Source organism: Podarcis melisellensis (genome assembly GCF_964234715.1).
Source record: "Podarcis melisellensis genome assembly, chromosome: 2".
Classification (NCBI taxonomy): domain Eukaryota; kingdom Metazoa; phylum Chordata; class Lepidosauria; order Squamata; family Lacertidae; genus Podarcis; species Podarcis melisellensis.
The window spans coordinates 68564162-68580890 of NC_138529.1; the positions used below are offsets into that span (position 1 = coordinate 68564162).

The following is a 16729-nucleotide window of genomic DNA, read 5'->3' on the forward strand; positions in this document are numbered from 1 at the left end:
CTCGGCCGCCATTGGATGCTTAGGATACTTGGACACGTCCGGCGCACTGATTGGTCGACCGGTTCGAAGGGAGTTTGACGGAGATGTCGTGGTGGCTGGTTCTGTGGGCTGTAGGCGGAGTGGCACCTCCGGGCCGGGTCAGGTGAGTTACGCGGTGCTGAGTGCGGAGGGGTGACGTTGGCTACGCCTACGGGCCTCTGGGTCCGGTCCTGAAGAGCACCGAGGGCTCCAGGGGCGGCGGCCGGGCTCTGAGCTCGAGGGGCCGCCGGCAAGTCCTGCTTGGCTGGGGGTCGACGCGGGGAGGTTGGGAGACCATCGAGGGGGACCAGGCAGGCAGCGGGGCCGGTGAGGCCTTGCGGTCGGCGTGAGGTCTGACGCTTCGCCCTTTCCTCCGCCCTCTTTCAGGCAAGGATGAAGGCGCTGATCTTGGTGGGGGGCTATGGCACGCGGCTGCGGCCCCTGACCCTCAGCATCCCGAAGCCCCTGGTGGAATTTTGCAACAAGCCTATCCTGCTGCACCAGGTGGAGGCTCTGGTGAAGGTAGGATTGAGCACCAGCCTTCTGTGTTTAGGTGGGTGGGTGAAGGTGAGGCTGCCGCCCGCTTAGAAGAGCGGGCGGGGGGGGGGCGGGCGGGGGAGAAGAGAGATCCAGGGGCCTCTTTTTCCTGAAAAGGGCGCTGTGCCTTTTAAGAGCTGCATGGCAGACTGGAATTCAATAGGTGAAGCTTTTGCTGTTGAGTTATTCCATGGCAAAGTCTCCTGCACACATCTGGGAGGCTTCTTGTGCTGTGCCCTCTGCCACGTTTCCTGTGCATTTCTAGGCATCTCCCCATCTCTGTGCTAACTGAAGATAAATTACTTTCCTTCACCATACAGATAAATAGGGATGGATGTACATTTTGGACAACTTGTGCTATAGCCGGGGAAAGTGGCTCATTCAAATGGATCACAGACTAATGCCTAAGTGATGGGTGGTCTTCTTCCAGATTTAGGAGTGGAATATGTGAATTCTAACTGCTGCCCTTTTGCTGATTTAGCTTCCTTTTGCTCAGCAAAGTGAGTTGATGGGGAAAGGATTAGAAATGTTTCTCTCCGTTCCAATCTTGCATAACCATCCCTTACATCTCCTAAATAATTATGGTTTCTGGTCCAGTTGGATGGATATTGCCTTCCTGGGTCTGGACACCTGATCACCTCAGTTGCGTGCATAGTTCCAGTGTCTTGGAGTTACTATTCCTCTTTTCTGACAGGCAGGTGTGAACCATGTGATCCTTGCTGTCAGTTATATGTCAGAACTGCTGGAAAAGGAGATGAAAGAACAAGAGCAAAGGGTAAGTTTTGAGTTGATAGTTCTTAGGCTGCTTTCCTGATGGTTGGGGGTCCTGTAGATGTGCAGGAGTTGATTGGAACTCTTCATTTGCTATAGCATTTTGTCTTAACGTGGCTGAGGTTCTATGAAAGCTAGTGGCTCAATAGCCTTACCTAGACTCATGCTGCTTTCACAGAGCATAGCCTTGTGAATCACTAACTCTAGTGATTATCTTTCAGTGTTCATGAGGTGGGTAGTTAATAGTTCTCTTTGTTCTTGGGGAGTTTTGCAACTGCAAGGAAAGGGGTTTGCTTTGGACTTTGCTGAGTGAGATAACCTGTATGTGCTAGGGCCTCTATGTGAAACTCAAATTAACTATAGTGCAGTGCATGAGTTTTAATTAGATTACAACTATACAATATATTATAACTTTAACTGAAGCCAACTAAGCCAAAATAAGCGCATGTTGTGCAAGTATATCCATAAATGCTGCTCACTTCCTACACTGTAAAAAGCAGGGTGTGACTTTTTCTTGGCACTGTGCCATACCACTTTTCATAGCTTCCTGTAACTGAAGGTTTATGGATTCAGTTTCATTGGCAATACCAGCTACACAAGTGTTGGTTAGAAGCAAGAAAACTTTCCTCAGTAAAGATCTAGCTAGTGGTACACTCTAACAGCAGCACTCTCTTTTTGTGATTTGATATGATTCACTGGCAGATTACTTTGGCCAGAAACCTATTATTTTCAAATAGATGGACCTATTGTCTATAACTATTGGAAGACACGGTTGATTCAAAATAGATGCACTAGCTCAAGGATTAGTACTAATGCATTGGACCCCACTACCATGCACTGTGCTGTCCTCAGATCTGTTCCAGAGGGTTTCAGAACATATTTAGAGAGTGTTGGGGGGGGGGGGACATTATACAAGCAGATAGTACAAGCAGATTTTTTTTTCTGCTGACGGAATGTATTCTTTGTGCTTTGCCAAATACAACCTATACTTTAAATGCACATCTTAATTCAGACATTCCAGCATAAAAAGCTTAGCACCCTCTCTATTGTTACATTGGGACCAGATTCAACTGATTTGCTAGTGGAAGTGCTACGGGGCTTCCCCCCTTTGCCCTGTGTGCCCCCATGCCTTCCCCAAATATGCTCCCGCAGGTTGGGAGAACCCACTGAAGAGCACGGGGGAAGGAGATGGGAGATCATGCTGTTTGCAAAGTGTATATGCTTGTGCTGACAAAATGATCAAATTAGTGTAACACTGAATTCTACCCACTGACTGCATTCTTTTTATTTTGGGGCTTCAAGGGTGCAATTGTGCCTATTGGCTCGAATCCTAAGACAAGACAGCTTCAGAAAGTTCATGGAAGGAAGATTTCCCATTTTCTATCTACATCCACAGCCAGCTGTGCTTCTCCAATAGCTTCTCTGAAGGAATGGGGTCCCCAATTGTGGGACAAAGTGCAGGCGACTTTGGGAGGAGTAGTAGTTAGGAGGGAACAGGAAACTTTCATTCTGTGAACTTCCTCAAGTTAACCTATCTGAGGATCTACACCACTGATTCTAACCTCCTGTTTGTAATTGTGAATGCAGCAACCCCTCTGGCCCTTAGTGTACCTAACTTAGCTGAAATTCTGTTGGACTTGATGGACTTGCTATCAAATGTGGGTGGTGTGTTACATGACTTTCTAAGGGGGAAAGTAAAGTTTAGTTATTTCATCTTAATTTATGCTGTTCATCTGTCGCTTCATTAGAACAAGTACTCCCACAGAGCCAGGGAGCCTGCAATCTGTAGGTCACCATAAATTCATCATTGAATAATATTGATATTGTTGTCTAGTTCTATTTGAGAGGATTTATGAAAATCTGATGACTAAGGGAAGGGTATATAACCAGGTCACTGGCACACATATTCCATTGGTGGTGCACATCTTCTAATTCTGTTTTCCAAATTCTACTTTGTTTCCTAGCTGGGAATTCACATTTCCTTGTCGCATGAGAAGGAACCACTGGGCACAGGTAACTGAAGGAGCCACTTTCTTGTGGAGAAGTGAGGTTATAGGGGCAGTAAATGTGGGATCAGAATCAAAGCTTGTGGCAACCTGGAGTGTCCTGGCTATATGCAGGTGAAGGATTGGGTACTACTTCTTCTGATCAGGAGCTATATAGGATGGGGTTTAGAGGTGCATGCTGGCTGTTGTTTCTGAAGGGCACATGAATAGGTGAATATTGAGGGCTCTGGTTTCCTCCACAGCTGGACCCCTGGCCCTAGCGCGGGAGCTGTTGACTGAGAATGCAGAGCCTTTTTTTGTGCTCAACAGTGATGTGATCTGCGATTTCCCCTTCAAAGACATGGTGCACTTCCACAGGCATCATGGAAAAGAGGGCACCATTGTGGTAAGTACCGTATTTTTTGCTCCATAAGACTCACTTTTTCCCTCCTAAAAAGTAAGGGGAAATGTGTGTGCGTCTTATGGAGCGAATGCAGGCTGTGCAGCTATCACAGAAGCCAGAACAGCAAGAGGGATTGCTGCTTTCACTGCGCAGCGATCCCTCTTGCTCTTCTGGCTTCTGAGATTCAGAATTTTTTTTTTCTTGTTTTCCTCCTCCAAAAACTGGGTGCGTCTTATGGTCTGGTGCGTCTTATAGAGCGAAAAATACGGTATCTGAGGGGCACCCACTCCATTGCTCCATTGCAGGAGTGGCCCTCCAGAGGTTGCTGGATTCCAGCTCCCATCAGCATGAGCCAATAGTCAGGGATAATGATAACTGTAGTCTGCCAACATCTTTGGAAAGACAAAGGGTGTACCCCTTTCTCTTTTGCTTGGAATTGCCCATGGATCCTTGGACAACTTAGTTTCTTTTGGTTGTGGAGCTGCCAGAAAGCTAAGTTTAGCAGGCCAGCTGGAGACATAGGCGGAAAGAGCTCCATCACTTCCACAGACCCTTAATACTTGGCAAAAACTGTAGTTGCAGGAACAAAGGAGAATCATAGGATTGTAGAGATGGAAAGGATCCCAAGGGACATCTAATCCAACCCTCTGCAACCCACCTAAAAAAAAAATCAAGCCCCTCCTGTGGGTGTTATAAATGCCTCCCCTTGTTTACATGCACAGGAGCACGCTTATTAGTTCATAAAGAATTAGGGTGTGTGTTCTTATTTTAGAGATGAACCGCACACCCATATCTTTCTATAATGCAAAAACAGAAGTGGTTGGAGTAAAGGTCTTCTGTGTCCTATCTTTTCTTTTACTCAAGGGTTTCTTTTTAAAATAAGAGATTGGGATAGTAAACTAGGCATGGCACTTCAATAGAGCTCTTTCTGTGCCCTCCGAGTACCATGGCTGGGTGTGATGCCAACTTTGCCTTGCAGGTGACCAAAGTGGAGGAGCCCTCCAAATACGGTGTTGTGGTGTGTGAGTCAGATACAGGGCGCATACACCGCTTTGTGGAGAAACCCCAAGTTTTTGTTTCCAACAAGATTAACGCTGGCATGTACATCTTAAACCCAAGCGTGCTACAGCGGATTGAGGTATGAGGCCGGAAGGGTGGAACGGGGATCTTGCACAGGGCAGACTGGCTGGGGTATTTGGGGTCGTGGTTTTAGTTGGGCATCTCATTCTTTCATGCTGGTGAGATTAAGGATGATGATGTCCGTGGGAACAGTACATCTCTAGTCTTTACAACATAAATGGCCAACTGGTAGTACTCTTGCCTTCCCTTAGCTGCGGCCTACCTCGATTGAGAAGGAGATATTCCCAGTGATGGCAGAACAAGGACAACTCTATGCCATGGAACTGCAGGGTAAGGGCACATGGAAGAATTTGGAATGGTACTTTGATCCTAAGGGGCTCTCACAGATGTAGGCAGTGATTTGAGGAGAGGGCATATTAGACAATTAGATGTTAAGTCAGTGAGGACCTGGAACTGGAGTTGAGAAGTAAAAATAAGATCAAGATGTGGAAGATACCACATAACATGCAAGGGCCCTCTAGGGCAATGTTTGAATGAAATACAGTGGTACCTCAGGTTACATACTGTCAGAGCCACCCGAGATCCCAGCTCACGAGAGACCCAAGTCCAATCCGGTTTATATACAAAAGTCTTTATTGAAGAACATTGTTGGCTTTACATCCGAGCCCTGTGGCTCTACGTCTGTTACGCTTAGACCGCTGAAGTACCCTCTGAATCAGTACCGCCCCTGCACCAGTTTAAGAGGCTTGTGCTGGACCACCTCTTCCTCTCCTTCCTTTTCCGCAGGGTCTTTCTGCCCCCCTGGGTTCCCTCCCGCCGGGACTCCCCAGAGGCTGAATCCTCTGATGCCTGTTCCCCCCTCCTTCGCGCTTTGGGACCAGGCTCCTCCCTAGGGCTTCCCTCACTTCCGCGCGCCTCCACATTTGAACTTGGCGCGCGTACGTTGCTTCTGACCTTCCTCTCGACCGCTACACTGCTCCCGGTGCTACTCTCCGCCCCTTCCGGCAGGACGTCTTGCCCCGATCTCCTTCCCCTCTCTCCTTCCTGTTCTGCTCCCTCTGACACACTGGTAACTCCACCCCCTTCACTCCGTTCCGGCGGAGAAGCCGGCCCCGATCTCCAACTCCCACTGGGGGTTCTCCCTTCGCTCCCCTGCTCCTGACTGCTTCCCCCTTTGGCTCCCCTTGGCCTGACCAGGGGGGCTTCCTTTTGGGAATCCTCCGACTCACTGGACAGACTCATGGACGACCTTTGGTCATTGTCATCCTCTTCCTCGTCGTTCTGGGATTCTTCCCCCTCGCTCACTGTCTCCTCCCTCATCTGCTCTTCTCTCCCTGAACCCCTGACATCCATCCCCCCCTCGAAGCCCCCCCTTCCCCCCTCCCGCCCGTCGGGTGCAGGTTGTGGGAGCTGCGGCTCTTCGGAGGTAGATTCGGGATACAGGTCGTCTGCTTCAATGTCCTCTGCTGGCAGTTCTGTGTATGTGTGTTCGAACTCGGGTTCTTCACCCAAAGTGTTCTCAGTTTCCTCTTCCATTGCTACTTCATCTGGTGCTGCCTGCCAAGGCCCCATCATCCACCTCTTACGCCAGTCCTCCTCTGGTTGCTCCTCCCACCAATCCGAGGGTAGTGTGTCCACCCCCGAGCACGATCCTCTGGGCGGGCTCGATTCTGCCGTTCCTTCCTCGGTGGAAGAAAAGCCCCGGAAGGTGCTATCTGAAAATGTGGGCGTAAAGAGCCAGTCATCAAAGTACTCGGCTGGCATGGGTCTATGTGGGAAAAGTGCATGGAACTCGTCTTTCAAAAGAGGTTCGTCTAAAGCGTAGCCCGGCACCCAACTATTGGCACTGGCTGGGGTGCCCTCTCTGGCGAGAAAGTATTCAACTCCCTCTGCCCCCCATCTCAAGTCCAGGATCTCTGTGACCTCGTTGAGTGGTTCGGCCCTAGGTGACTCCCCCCTCTTGGGCGACTCTCTGCGTGGATCTGGTACTGTTTCTGACTCCTGAAACCTGTGCGGGGCCTTGTAGGGAGTGAGCACCGACCTATGAAAGACCGGGTGCACTCTGGAGCCTTCGGGGAGGGCCAGTCTAAACGCTACGGGATTGATCCTAGCCTCAACTTGGTACGGCCCTAGCTGCCTGTGTCCCAGCTTCTTCTTAGCTAACGACTTGGCTGGCATCGCCTGGGCCGCTAACCATGCCCAGTCCCCCTCCTGGATGTCTTCTCCCGCCCTTCTGTGTTTGTCCGCCTGCACCTTATAAGCTTGTTTGGCTAGCTCCAAATGTCTCCGCAGCTCCTCGTGCACCTCTTGCAGTTCTGCTGCGAACTGGTCGGCCTCTTGCTGCACCCCCTCTCCTGTTGCTACGAACCCCGGGAAGGTTCTGGGATGACGGCCATTGTTCGCGAAGAACGGCGTCACCCCCGTCAACGCGTGCTTCGTGTTGTTGTAGGCAAACTCAGCCATCGGCAGGTAGTCCACCCACGCTGCGGGTCGCTGATTGGCGTAACATCTCAGGTACTGCTGCATGATCGCGTTGACCCTCTCTGCTTGGCCGTTGGTCTGTGGATGTCTCGCCGACGCTAGGTTGATCTTGACGTGCAGGATACCTAGAAGCTTCTGCCAAAAATTGGAAACAAACTGGCGCCCCCTGTCGGACAGGATGGACTGCGGCAGCCCATGCACTCTGAACACGTGGTCGACGAAGAGTTTGGCGGTCTGTTCCACTGTCGCCACCTTCGCGCAAGGAATGAAGTGCACCATCTTGGTGAACAGGTCCACAACCACCAGTACCGCCGTCTTGCCTCTGGAGCTGGGCAGATCAGTAACAAAGTCTAGTGCTACCCTCTCCCACGGTTGCTGTGGCGTCTCCAGTGGTTCCAGTAGTCCCGCTGGCTTCTGGTGTACTGGCTTGGACCTCTGACAGGTGTCACACCTGGTGACGTATTCCGCTACCTCTCCCCGCATCTGGGGCCACCAAAAGTCCCTTGCCACCAGCTCCATTGTCTTCTCCTTGCCGAAGTGGCCCGCACTGGGGGCGTCGTGCAACTGCTGCAGAACCCTTGCGCGGAGCTCGTCGCTTGGTACGTAGAGGGCGCCTTTGCGAGTTAACAGCCCGTCGCGTAACTGGAACTCATCGTCTCTCTGTGAACCCCTGCGCAGCTCCTCCATCTTGGATTGTGCAAACTGATCCATTTGCAACGCGCGTCGCACCGCGTCCAGGTCGACTGCGATGGCAGCGCACGCCCACGCCTGCGGTGCAAAAATGTGCTTGGCTGCTACTGGTGCCGCTTCCTCGAGATATTGCGGTTTCCTGGAGAGCGCATCGGCTATAACGTTGGAATCCCCCGGGATGTATTCTATCCTGAAGTCGAAATCCGCGAAGAATTCCGCCCAGCGCATGTGCCTCTGGCTCTGGAGCTTCGCCGTGCGCCAATACTCTAAGTTTTTGTGGTCCGTGCGGACCTGCACGGTGTGCTTGGCTCCTATGAGGAAGTGTCGCCACGCTTTGAAAGCTGCGTGAATGGCCAACAGCTCCCTGTCCCATATAGTGTAGTTTTGCTCCGTGTTGCTGAGCTTCCGGGAGTAAAAGGCACCGGGTCTCCAGTTCCCTTGCGGATCTTCTTGCAGAAGGACGGCTCCAACCGCTCTGTCTGATGCGTCAGTCTCGACTCGCATGGGCCTGCCGGGATTCACGTGCAGCAGCTGCTCCTCGGAAGCGAAGAGGCTTTTAAGCTTCCGAAAAGAGCGCTCTGCCTGTTCCGTCCAAGCGAACTTCTTCTTCTTGGAACTGAGAGTGTCCGTGATTGCTGCCGTCTCCTTTGCGAAACCTCTGATGAACTTGCGGTAGAAATTGGCGAACCCGACGAATCTCTGGACTTCCTTCCGATTGCGTGGGCTCTTCCAGTCCAACACCGCGTGGACCTTGACGCTGTCCATGGCCAACCCCTTGTCGGACAGCTTGTAGCCGAGGAAATCCACCTCCGTCACATCGAACTGGCACTTCTCCAACTTGGCGTAGAGCCTGTGTTCCCGTAGTCTTTGCAGGACCTCCTTTACGTCTCTCTCATGAGCTTCCGGCGATTCCGAGAAGATCAGGATGTCGTCGAGAAAACACACACACTTCTTGTAGAGGAGTCCCGCCAGCACGTGATGCATAAAGGCTTGGAAGACGTGAGAGCCATTTTGGAGACCAAACGGCATAACTCTGTATTCATACGTGCCCAGAGGCGTGAACATGGCCGTCTTCCACTCATCGCCCTCCCGGATACGTATGAGGTTGTACGCTCCACGCAGATCCAACTTGGTGAAGATCTTCCCCTTCCTCACGGTCGCTAGGAGGTCGTCAATCTTGGGCATGGGAAAGGCCTTGGGCTTAGTCATCCTGTTTATGGCCCTATAGTCCACAATGAGCCTTTTCTGGGGCGTGTCCTTCTTCTTCACAAAAAACACAGGACTGCCCCCCACTGCTTTGGATTCCCGGATGAATCCGCGCTTCAAATTATGCTCTATGAACTCTCTGAGTTCTTTTATCTCGTCTTCAGACATGGAATACAGCTTTGCAGTCGGTAGCTGCGCCCCCGGCAACAGGTCGATCGCACAGTCGTAAGGCCTGTGGGGTGGCAACTGGTCAGCTTCCTTCTCGCAGAAAACCTCCAAGAATCCTTCATACTTGCGAGGTACTGCCTGCACCATGCCAAGTTGCAGCTGCTGCTCAGCCTCCTCCTCCTGGCTGGGCTGGATGCAATGTTGAGCACAATACGATGAGCAGAAGGTGATCTGCCGTTGGTACCACGCTACAGCAGGACTATGCCTCTCCAGCCAACTCATGCCTAATGCTATAGGCGTGTCTGACAAGTGGGTGACATTGAAGCTAATGACTTCTCGATGATTTCCAATCCGCATCACCATGGGAGGCGTCTGTTGCACAACTTGCCCTCCTAGCAATTTCCTGCCATCCACCGTAACTACGTTCAGAGGCGTTGTTGCGGGCAGAAGCGCTATGCGATGCTGCTTGACAAATTGCATCCCCACAAAATCCGCGTTGCTCCCAGAATCGATCGTGATGGGAACTTCCAGGGTGGTTCCATTCTGCAACTGAAGTGTTGCAGTGAGCTGCACCGCTGGCTTGGGTGGTAAAGGGTCTGTGCATTGCAAAAGCGCTGGGGACTGCTCTACAGATCCGCCTGGCTGAGCCCCAGCAGCTCTGCTTCCAGCCAGGCACTGTCGTTTCCCTGAGGTTGCTCTTCTTGCATCACTTCTGCTGCCACTGTTGCCAAAGCTGCAGTGTGCTTCTGGAGCCTCTGGGGGCACTCTTTCGCCATATGCTGTGCACTGTCACAGATGTAACATTTCCTGGTCCCTCTAGGAGGCTTCGCCTTTACTGCACCGGAAACAGGGGCTCTGGCTGGCGTTTGAGCCCTAGCACCACCAATTTCCATCGGCTCTTCTCCCTGCCTCCCCAAAAGCGAGGGATGTGCCTGGCCGAAGTCCCTGGGAATAAAAGGGGGGGTCCTTGCTGGTGCACGCGTCTGGCGTCCTTCATCATCGTGCCAAGGGCGTCCCTCGTGTCTTACTCCTATCGCAAGAGCCCTCTGCACCACGTCTTCTAGGGTCTGGGGTCTGTCTCCCCTGGCAAGCTCATCTTTTATGGGGCCGCTGAGACCTTCCCAGAACAAATCTCTCACTGGTTTGCAGTCCTTTTCCCAGCCTAACACAGTCAATAATGCGAAGAATCTGGAATGATACTGACGTACTGTGGCTTTGCCTTGCCGCAGTCCATGCATCTCCCTGCGCGCAATATCAAGATCCACAGTTGATTGGAAACAAGCATCCATCGCTTTAATAAATTCATCAGAATCGCGGCGGGCAGGGCCATCTTCGCGCCACAAATTGCGCAACCATGCAAATGAGACACAATAAATCCCACCTTCTTTTCTTCATCTTTAAAGTCATTGCGAAGCAAATGCAGTGCATATAAGACGTCTGCTCTGAAACTAGGGTACTGCTTCAAGTTCCCATCGAAGTGGGTGACTAAATTGCCCCCCCGCCTTCCAAGTCCAAGTCCCTCCGATCTGGACCCTGGGAACCCTTCCCTGCTTGCACGCTCCCACCTTGTTTGCAGGTCCTGGCAGCGCTTCTCCAGTTCGTCATTCTTCTTCTGAGATGCAATGACTGCAGCGGTGAGTTCGGTAACCTGGTTCCCCAGCGCCATCAGCTGTTCCTCCGCACTCATGGCTGCTACCGTTTGTGAGCTTTGCAAAAAAAATTTTTTTTGCGTTCTTGGGAGGGTACTTACTGTCAGAGCCACCCGAGGTCCCAGCTCACGAGAGACCCAAGTCCAATCCGGTTTATATACAAAAGTCTTTATTGAAGAACATTGTTGGCTTTACATCCGAGACCTGTGGCTCTACGTCTGTTACGCTTAGACCGCTGAAGTACCCTCTGAATCAGTACCGCCCCTGCACCAGTTTAAGAGGCTTGTGCTGGACCACCTCTTCCTCTCCTTCCTTTTCCGCAGGGTCTTTCTGCCCCCCTGGGTTCCCTCCCGCCGGGACTCCCCAGAGGCTGAATCCTCTGACGCCTGTTCCCCCCTCCTTCGCGCTTTGGGACCAGGCTCCTCCCCAGGGCTTCCCTCACTTCCGCGCGCCTCCACATTTGAACTTGGCGCGCGTACGTTGCTTCTGACCTTCCTCTCGACCGCTACACTGCTCCCGGTGCTACTCTCCGCCCCTTCCGGCAGGACGTCTTGCCCCGATCTCCTTCCCCTCTCTCCTTCCTGTTCTGCTCCCTCTGACACACTGGTAACTCCACCCCCTTCACTCCGTTCCGGCGGAGAAGCCGGCCCCGATCTCCAACTCCCACTGGGGGTTCTCCCTTCGCTCCCCTGCTCCTGACTGCTTCCCCCTTTGGCTCCCCTTGGCCTGACCAGGGGGGCTTCCTTTTGGGAATCCTCCGACTCACTGGACAGACTCATGGACGACCTTTGGTCATTGTCATCCTCTTCCTCGTCGTTCTGGGATTCTTCCCCCTCGCTCACTGTCTCCTCCCTCATCTGCTCTTCTCTCCCTGAACCCCTGACACATACGCTTCAGGTTACAGACTCCACTAACCCAGAAATAGTGCTTCAGGTTAAGAACTTTGCTTCAGGGTGAGAACAGAAATTGTGCTCCGGCGGCGCGGCAGCAGCAGGAGGCCCCATTGGCTAAAGTGGTGCTTCAGGTTAAGAACAGTTTCAGGTTAAGAACGGACCTCCGGAACGAATTAAGTACTTAACCCGAGATACCACTGTAATGTAATGCGGTTTCACCGCACATCTTGCTATATGCTGCCTTCAGGGAGGAAGGCTGGTATAAGGTTCATCAATGGAGACAGGTGTCTTATTAACGCAGGTTTGTCACCACAGGGTTCTGGATGGACATTGGGCAGCCCAAAGACTTTCTGACCGGCATGTGCATGTATCTGCAATATCTACGGCTGAAACATCCCGAGAGGCTGCACTCAGGACCAGGTTTCATGGGGAATGTATTAGTGGTAATTCTATTCTTGTATTTCTTTAGAGCGAGGGTGGGCAGCACTTCATTAAAGGCTGATCTAAAACTGGTAGTATATTGAGCAAGGCAACAGCAGCTCTTGATATTACATCTACCATCTTGTGGACTAGAGCTGTGAGGGAATGTTCTTCTCTCCCATCTAGTTTCCTCTGAGGAGGAGGAAGCTACTTCTCAGACCAGAGCTGTGGAAGCTGCTCAAGAAAAACCAATTTACTTTCTTCCCCCCTCCAACTTCAGGACCCAACTGCCAAGATTGGATTGAACTGCAGTATTGGTCCCAATGTCACCATTGGGGCAGGAGTGGTGATAGAGGACGGGGTTCGGATCAAACGTTGCACTGTGCTGAAGGGGTCGCGGATCCGGTCTCATTCGTGGCTGGAGTCCTGCATTGTTGGCTGGAGCTCCTCTGTAGGCCAGTGGGTGAGTTATGTGACAGAGCAATCCTCATCAGTCAGATATACACTGGGGAAAGTGAAGCTGCAGCCCAGCTGCTGTAGGTTGAGGGAATGTAAACATTTTCTGCTCTTCTGTGGGGGAAATGTTACCTCTTTGGGCAGGACCAGTAAATGGAGAGAGCTGGAACGCAGGATAATTTTGTTTATTCCTTTTGGTGGCCCCAATGTGCCTGTTTGCTGGCCTTAACATGCCCCCTTTTTGCCTTGCACACTGGGATAGCTTGTGCCAGGAGAGCTTTACTTCAGTCAGGTGAAGTCGCCAGCTTAAGGCCACCTGAGCCACAAGGGGGGGGACATCAGGTCATATCTTAACCTCTCCCAGCCAGTGTGTCTGGGACTTAAGAACTGCACTGTTGGTCAGAGCTGCATCTCAGCAAGACTAACTACAGTGGTGCCTCGCAAGAAGAAATTAATTCGTTCTGCGAGTTTCTTCGTCTTGCGAAGCGCGGATTCCCTGGGTATTAACGGCTTTAAGGAAACAAACTCGCAAGACGTTTTTGTCTTGCGAAGCAAGCCCATAGGGAAAATCGTCTTGCGAAGCAACTCAAAAACCGAAAACCCCTTTTGTCTTGCGCGTTTTTCGTCTTACGAGGCATTCGTCTTGCGAGGTACCACTGTAGTTCTTTTACTGATGAGTGACCTGGAGTGCACAGTCCACACAAATGCTACTGTGTAGTTTCTTCACATGCCTGCATGTTTGTTCTCTCACTCATGATGGACTTGTAGCTTGGCAGTGGTTGTGTGTTCATACTCAATACCCTTATTATTATGAGAGCTGCACTCATAACAGGGAAACTGGCCCTATAAAGTCCCAATTTAATATCTTTCAGTGCTGCTTTGTGCCAGGTATCAAGCTGTCCTTTCCCTATGAGTTGAATTGGTACTAGATTTAGTGGCAATTTGAGTAAGATTTAGGGAAACTCTACAGGTATAATTATCATGGCACCTCATTCTGGCTGCTCCTGCTTTTAATTAGCTGCCCAGAGCCAGAAAAGCAAGGGCAGAACCTGTTAGAAACTGACTCCTGAGTAGCCATAGGTTTGTACCATGCAGGCAAGTAACTGCCTTAGCCTAAGTCTATCTTGTAACATACTACTTCCCCTCAGCTCAGCATAGAGTTGTCTAACTGTATGTCACGCCCTTCCTCAGGTACGGATGGAGAATGTGTCAGTGCTGGGAGAGGATGTCATTGTGAACGATGAACTCTACCTCAATGGTGCCAACGTGCTGCCTCACAAATCCATTGCGGAGTCTGTACCGGAGCCACGCATCATCATGTAGCGGTCCTGGGCCTTGAGTATTGGACCTGCTGAGAGGGCCTTCCCTGTCTTACCCTCTTACAAGGGGAATCCCCATCCTGTGCCTTGGGAGCGGGGGCTCCTTGTTGACTTTTATGCTGAGAAAATACTAACCTTCTGCTGGAATCCTAGGAGTGTAGTGGGATAAGGAGGTTTGTAAGCTGGCTGGAGTGCTCCTCAGAATCACTGCTTAGCATAAGGCACAATGACCTGGGCCAGCTCCAGGGGTTGTCCAGTGCCACAGGCCATTGAGCTACTACTGGAAAGCAACCCTAATGTGCAAAGAGGAAAATGCTTGCTTGTGTGGTTCTGCAGTAGGAGTTCAGCTGCTGCAAGAGAACAGTCCCAGGCAGGCCCGATGAGGAGAAAGAACAGCATGCTGTGCTTTTATTTCAGGATAAGATGTGCAGCTCATGTTGCACAAAGGGAAGACAGAATACAATCCTCTTCTTTGGAACTCTACTGCCTTACAGAGACTGATCCCTCTCTCTTCCCTCAATATGGCCAAGAATCACTAACTATTACTATTCAAGAACTCTGGACAGGGCTCTGTCAATTAATGGGGACGGGGAATGAAATTATATTGTCATGAAGAATGGGAGCTGTGGTGTGTCATATGTTTTCTTTAACTCCTCTTGGGGAACAACAATGGCAGTTTTGTATGGCAGCTGACTTTTACCGCTGCCTTCCTTGCAGCCAATCCCATCTTGCACTGCTGCTGTGCCAGCCTTTAGGACAGTGCTCCATAAAATGGAGAGAAGAATACACATAGCTCACCGCCTTAAGGAATAATAATTTAATAATATTCCATTGTATGGAAGTTAACACCCCTTCCACTTTGGAGGGTGGTGGGAGAGAGAGACAATCATAGATGCACATAAGTTAAAATTCCTTGCTTCAAGCACAATGCTTGCTGCCCTCCCCGACACTTCTGGTTACAAGTCACACACAGTTAGTAAATTAAAAAACAGCAACCATCCTTGTCTGCTCCTGGATAGTACAGGCAGCCTGGTCACACAGTGAAGGGCTGGTGCCATGGGCACCTTCTGCTGGTGGAAGAGAGCAGTGCAATCAGGTTCACCCCTGCAGTAGCCCATAAAGATCAACCCAGCTCGTACTTCTCCCAACCAGAATACAATGCATGGGACGAACTCTGGCCCCTACTGTATCTGTTTTTCTTTTCTTGGAGAAGCTTGGGAGTCTATTCAGACTCATTCCTCTGGTAGTTGTGGGCTTCATCTCTGCACTTCTGTTAGTCATGGCATAGTGTGCCTGCTGTTGCATTCACTAAGCTCCCCAGACCAAAAACTGGGCCTTGTGTCTTTGCTATGCGTATCTAGCAGTCCCTACCTGCAAAGGAAAGGAGCTATATGCACAAAGAGCAGAGTCTAATGTTTAAGTGGACAGATGGTACAATCTTTCACTTACCAGCGCATCTGATTGCAGGTGGGAGAATGGCTTGTCAATATCTCCCTTCGTCACCAAAGCATATCAGGTGGCACAGCTGGGTAGGCTGCTGCACGATATGCCCACGTAAATATCTCAACCAACTCTGAGCAACACACACACTTGTCAAAACAGCTGCTAAGCGCTGCAGCAAAAAACACACTTGGCTAGTGGCCAGCTGGGCCCACAGGAGCGATGTTGCCTGTGAGATCAGCTTTTACCCCATCGAGAAAAGCACCACACCAAAGGGGATGTGTCCCAGCTACAGTACGAGACAGGCTTCCTGGGGCAAATGCAGAAAAGGAGCTACAGATTCAGGCTGAGGTAGAAAACCTGAGCAAGTTCAGCCCCCTTGTACATGCCCCATGGGAAAAGCCCAGTGCCTGCTGGCTTGGAGTCAATGACAGCAACAGGAAGTGTACCTAAATTCAGGGGGGTTGAAGGATATGATGTGGCCAAGGGGATGCATATGGCAGTGCCTGGCCTGCAAGAAGTGTTATAAATTAAAAAAACACACAACTGAGCTCAGCTGTGCTGAACAGCAGCCGCCTTTGACAGAGGTGCTCTCGAAGCAAGGAGAGTCCATCTTGTGGAGAAGCTGCCGGGGCATGCGGCCCTGCCCTGCAGGGTCCAGGCACTAGGAGGTGGCTGGCTTCATGTAATCATCCACACCCGTGATGGTGGCTTTGCAGAAGAAGCAGTCCTTGTTGTTCATCAGGTGCTGGTTGATGCAGGCTCTAGAAAGACAAGAGCAGGAGGCCTTGGACATTTGTTCACAGCTACAGGCCAAGCTTTGGCCCAACAATACGTGTCTAGTACCTAAAAGCCCCTTGCTGGGTCTAAATGAGTGCAAGTGTCCTGTGCATGCAAGATAATGCCCACTTTCCTCTTAAAATCAAATTCTACAGCTTCTCTATAAAACAAATTACACAAATTTGTTTTGGGGGCATGTGCTAAGCCATGGTAATGACTTAGAGGAATGGGAGACACTGAAGTCTTCCCCTGCCCCCAACCAGTTTGAATCCTGATCAGCCTTTCCCATGGCTTCTAAGATTTAAATACAAATGGCACACTTTATCAACCAAACTTCGCAGCCCAAAAGGTTAAAATGCTAGCTTTAAAAAAAAACCAAATCAGTTGAATCTAATCTGCATGCGCAGTGCAGTCACAGCCTTGCGTATGGGAG

At 50.9% G+C, this 16729-nt stretch overlaps 2 protein-coding genes across 4 annotated transcripts in view; one reads left to right on the forward strand and one right to left on the reverse strand.

Annotated features, from left to right (window-relative positions):
• Positions 1-6: 6 nt before the first annotated feature.
• Positions 7-14698, forward strand: GMPPB (GDP-mannose pyrophosphorylase B). The gene is made up of 10 exons (XM_081900361.1): positions 7-142; positions 406-540; positions 1250-1330; positions 3291-3339; positions 3575-3717; positions 4694-4852; positions 5046-5124; positions 12197-12324; positions 12582-12764; positions 13949-14698. The coding sequence occupies exons 2-10, from the start codon at positions 412-414 to the stop codon at positions 14078-14080; spliced, it is 1083 nt and encodes a 360-aa protein (XP_081756487.1). The 5' UTR covers positions 7-142; positions 406-411; the 3' UTR covers positions 14081-14698.
• Positions 14699-14878: 180 nt separating this feature from the next.
• The window catches only part of RNF123 (ring finger protein 123), an 87258-nt gene continuing 85407 nt past the window's right edge, over positions 14879-16729 (reverse strand). For all 3 annotated transcript variants that reach the window (XM_081900243.1, XM_081900244.1, XM_081900245.1), the window contains exon 39: positions 14879-16280. In XM_081900243.1, the coding sequence (XP_081756369.1) occupies positions 16181-16280 (100 nt within the window). In that variant the 3' untranslated portion in view covers positions 14879-16180. The remainder of the gene's footprint in view (positions 16281-16729) is intronic.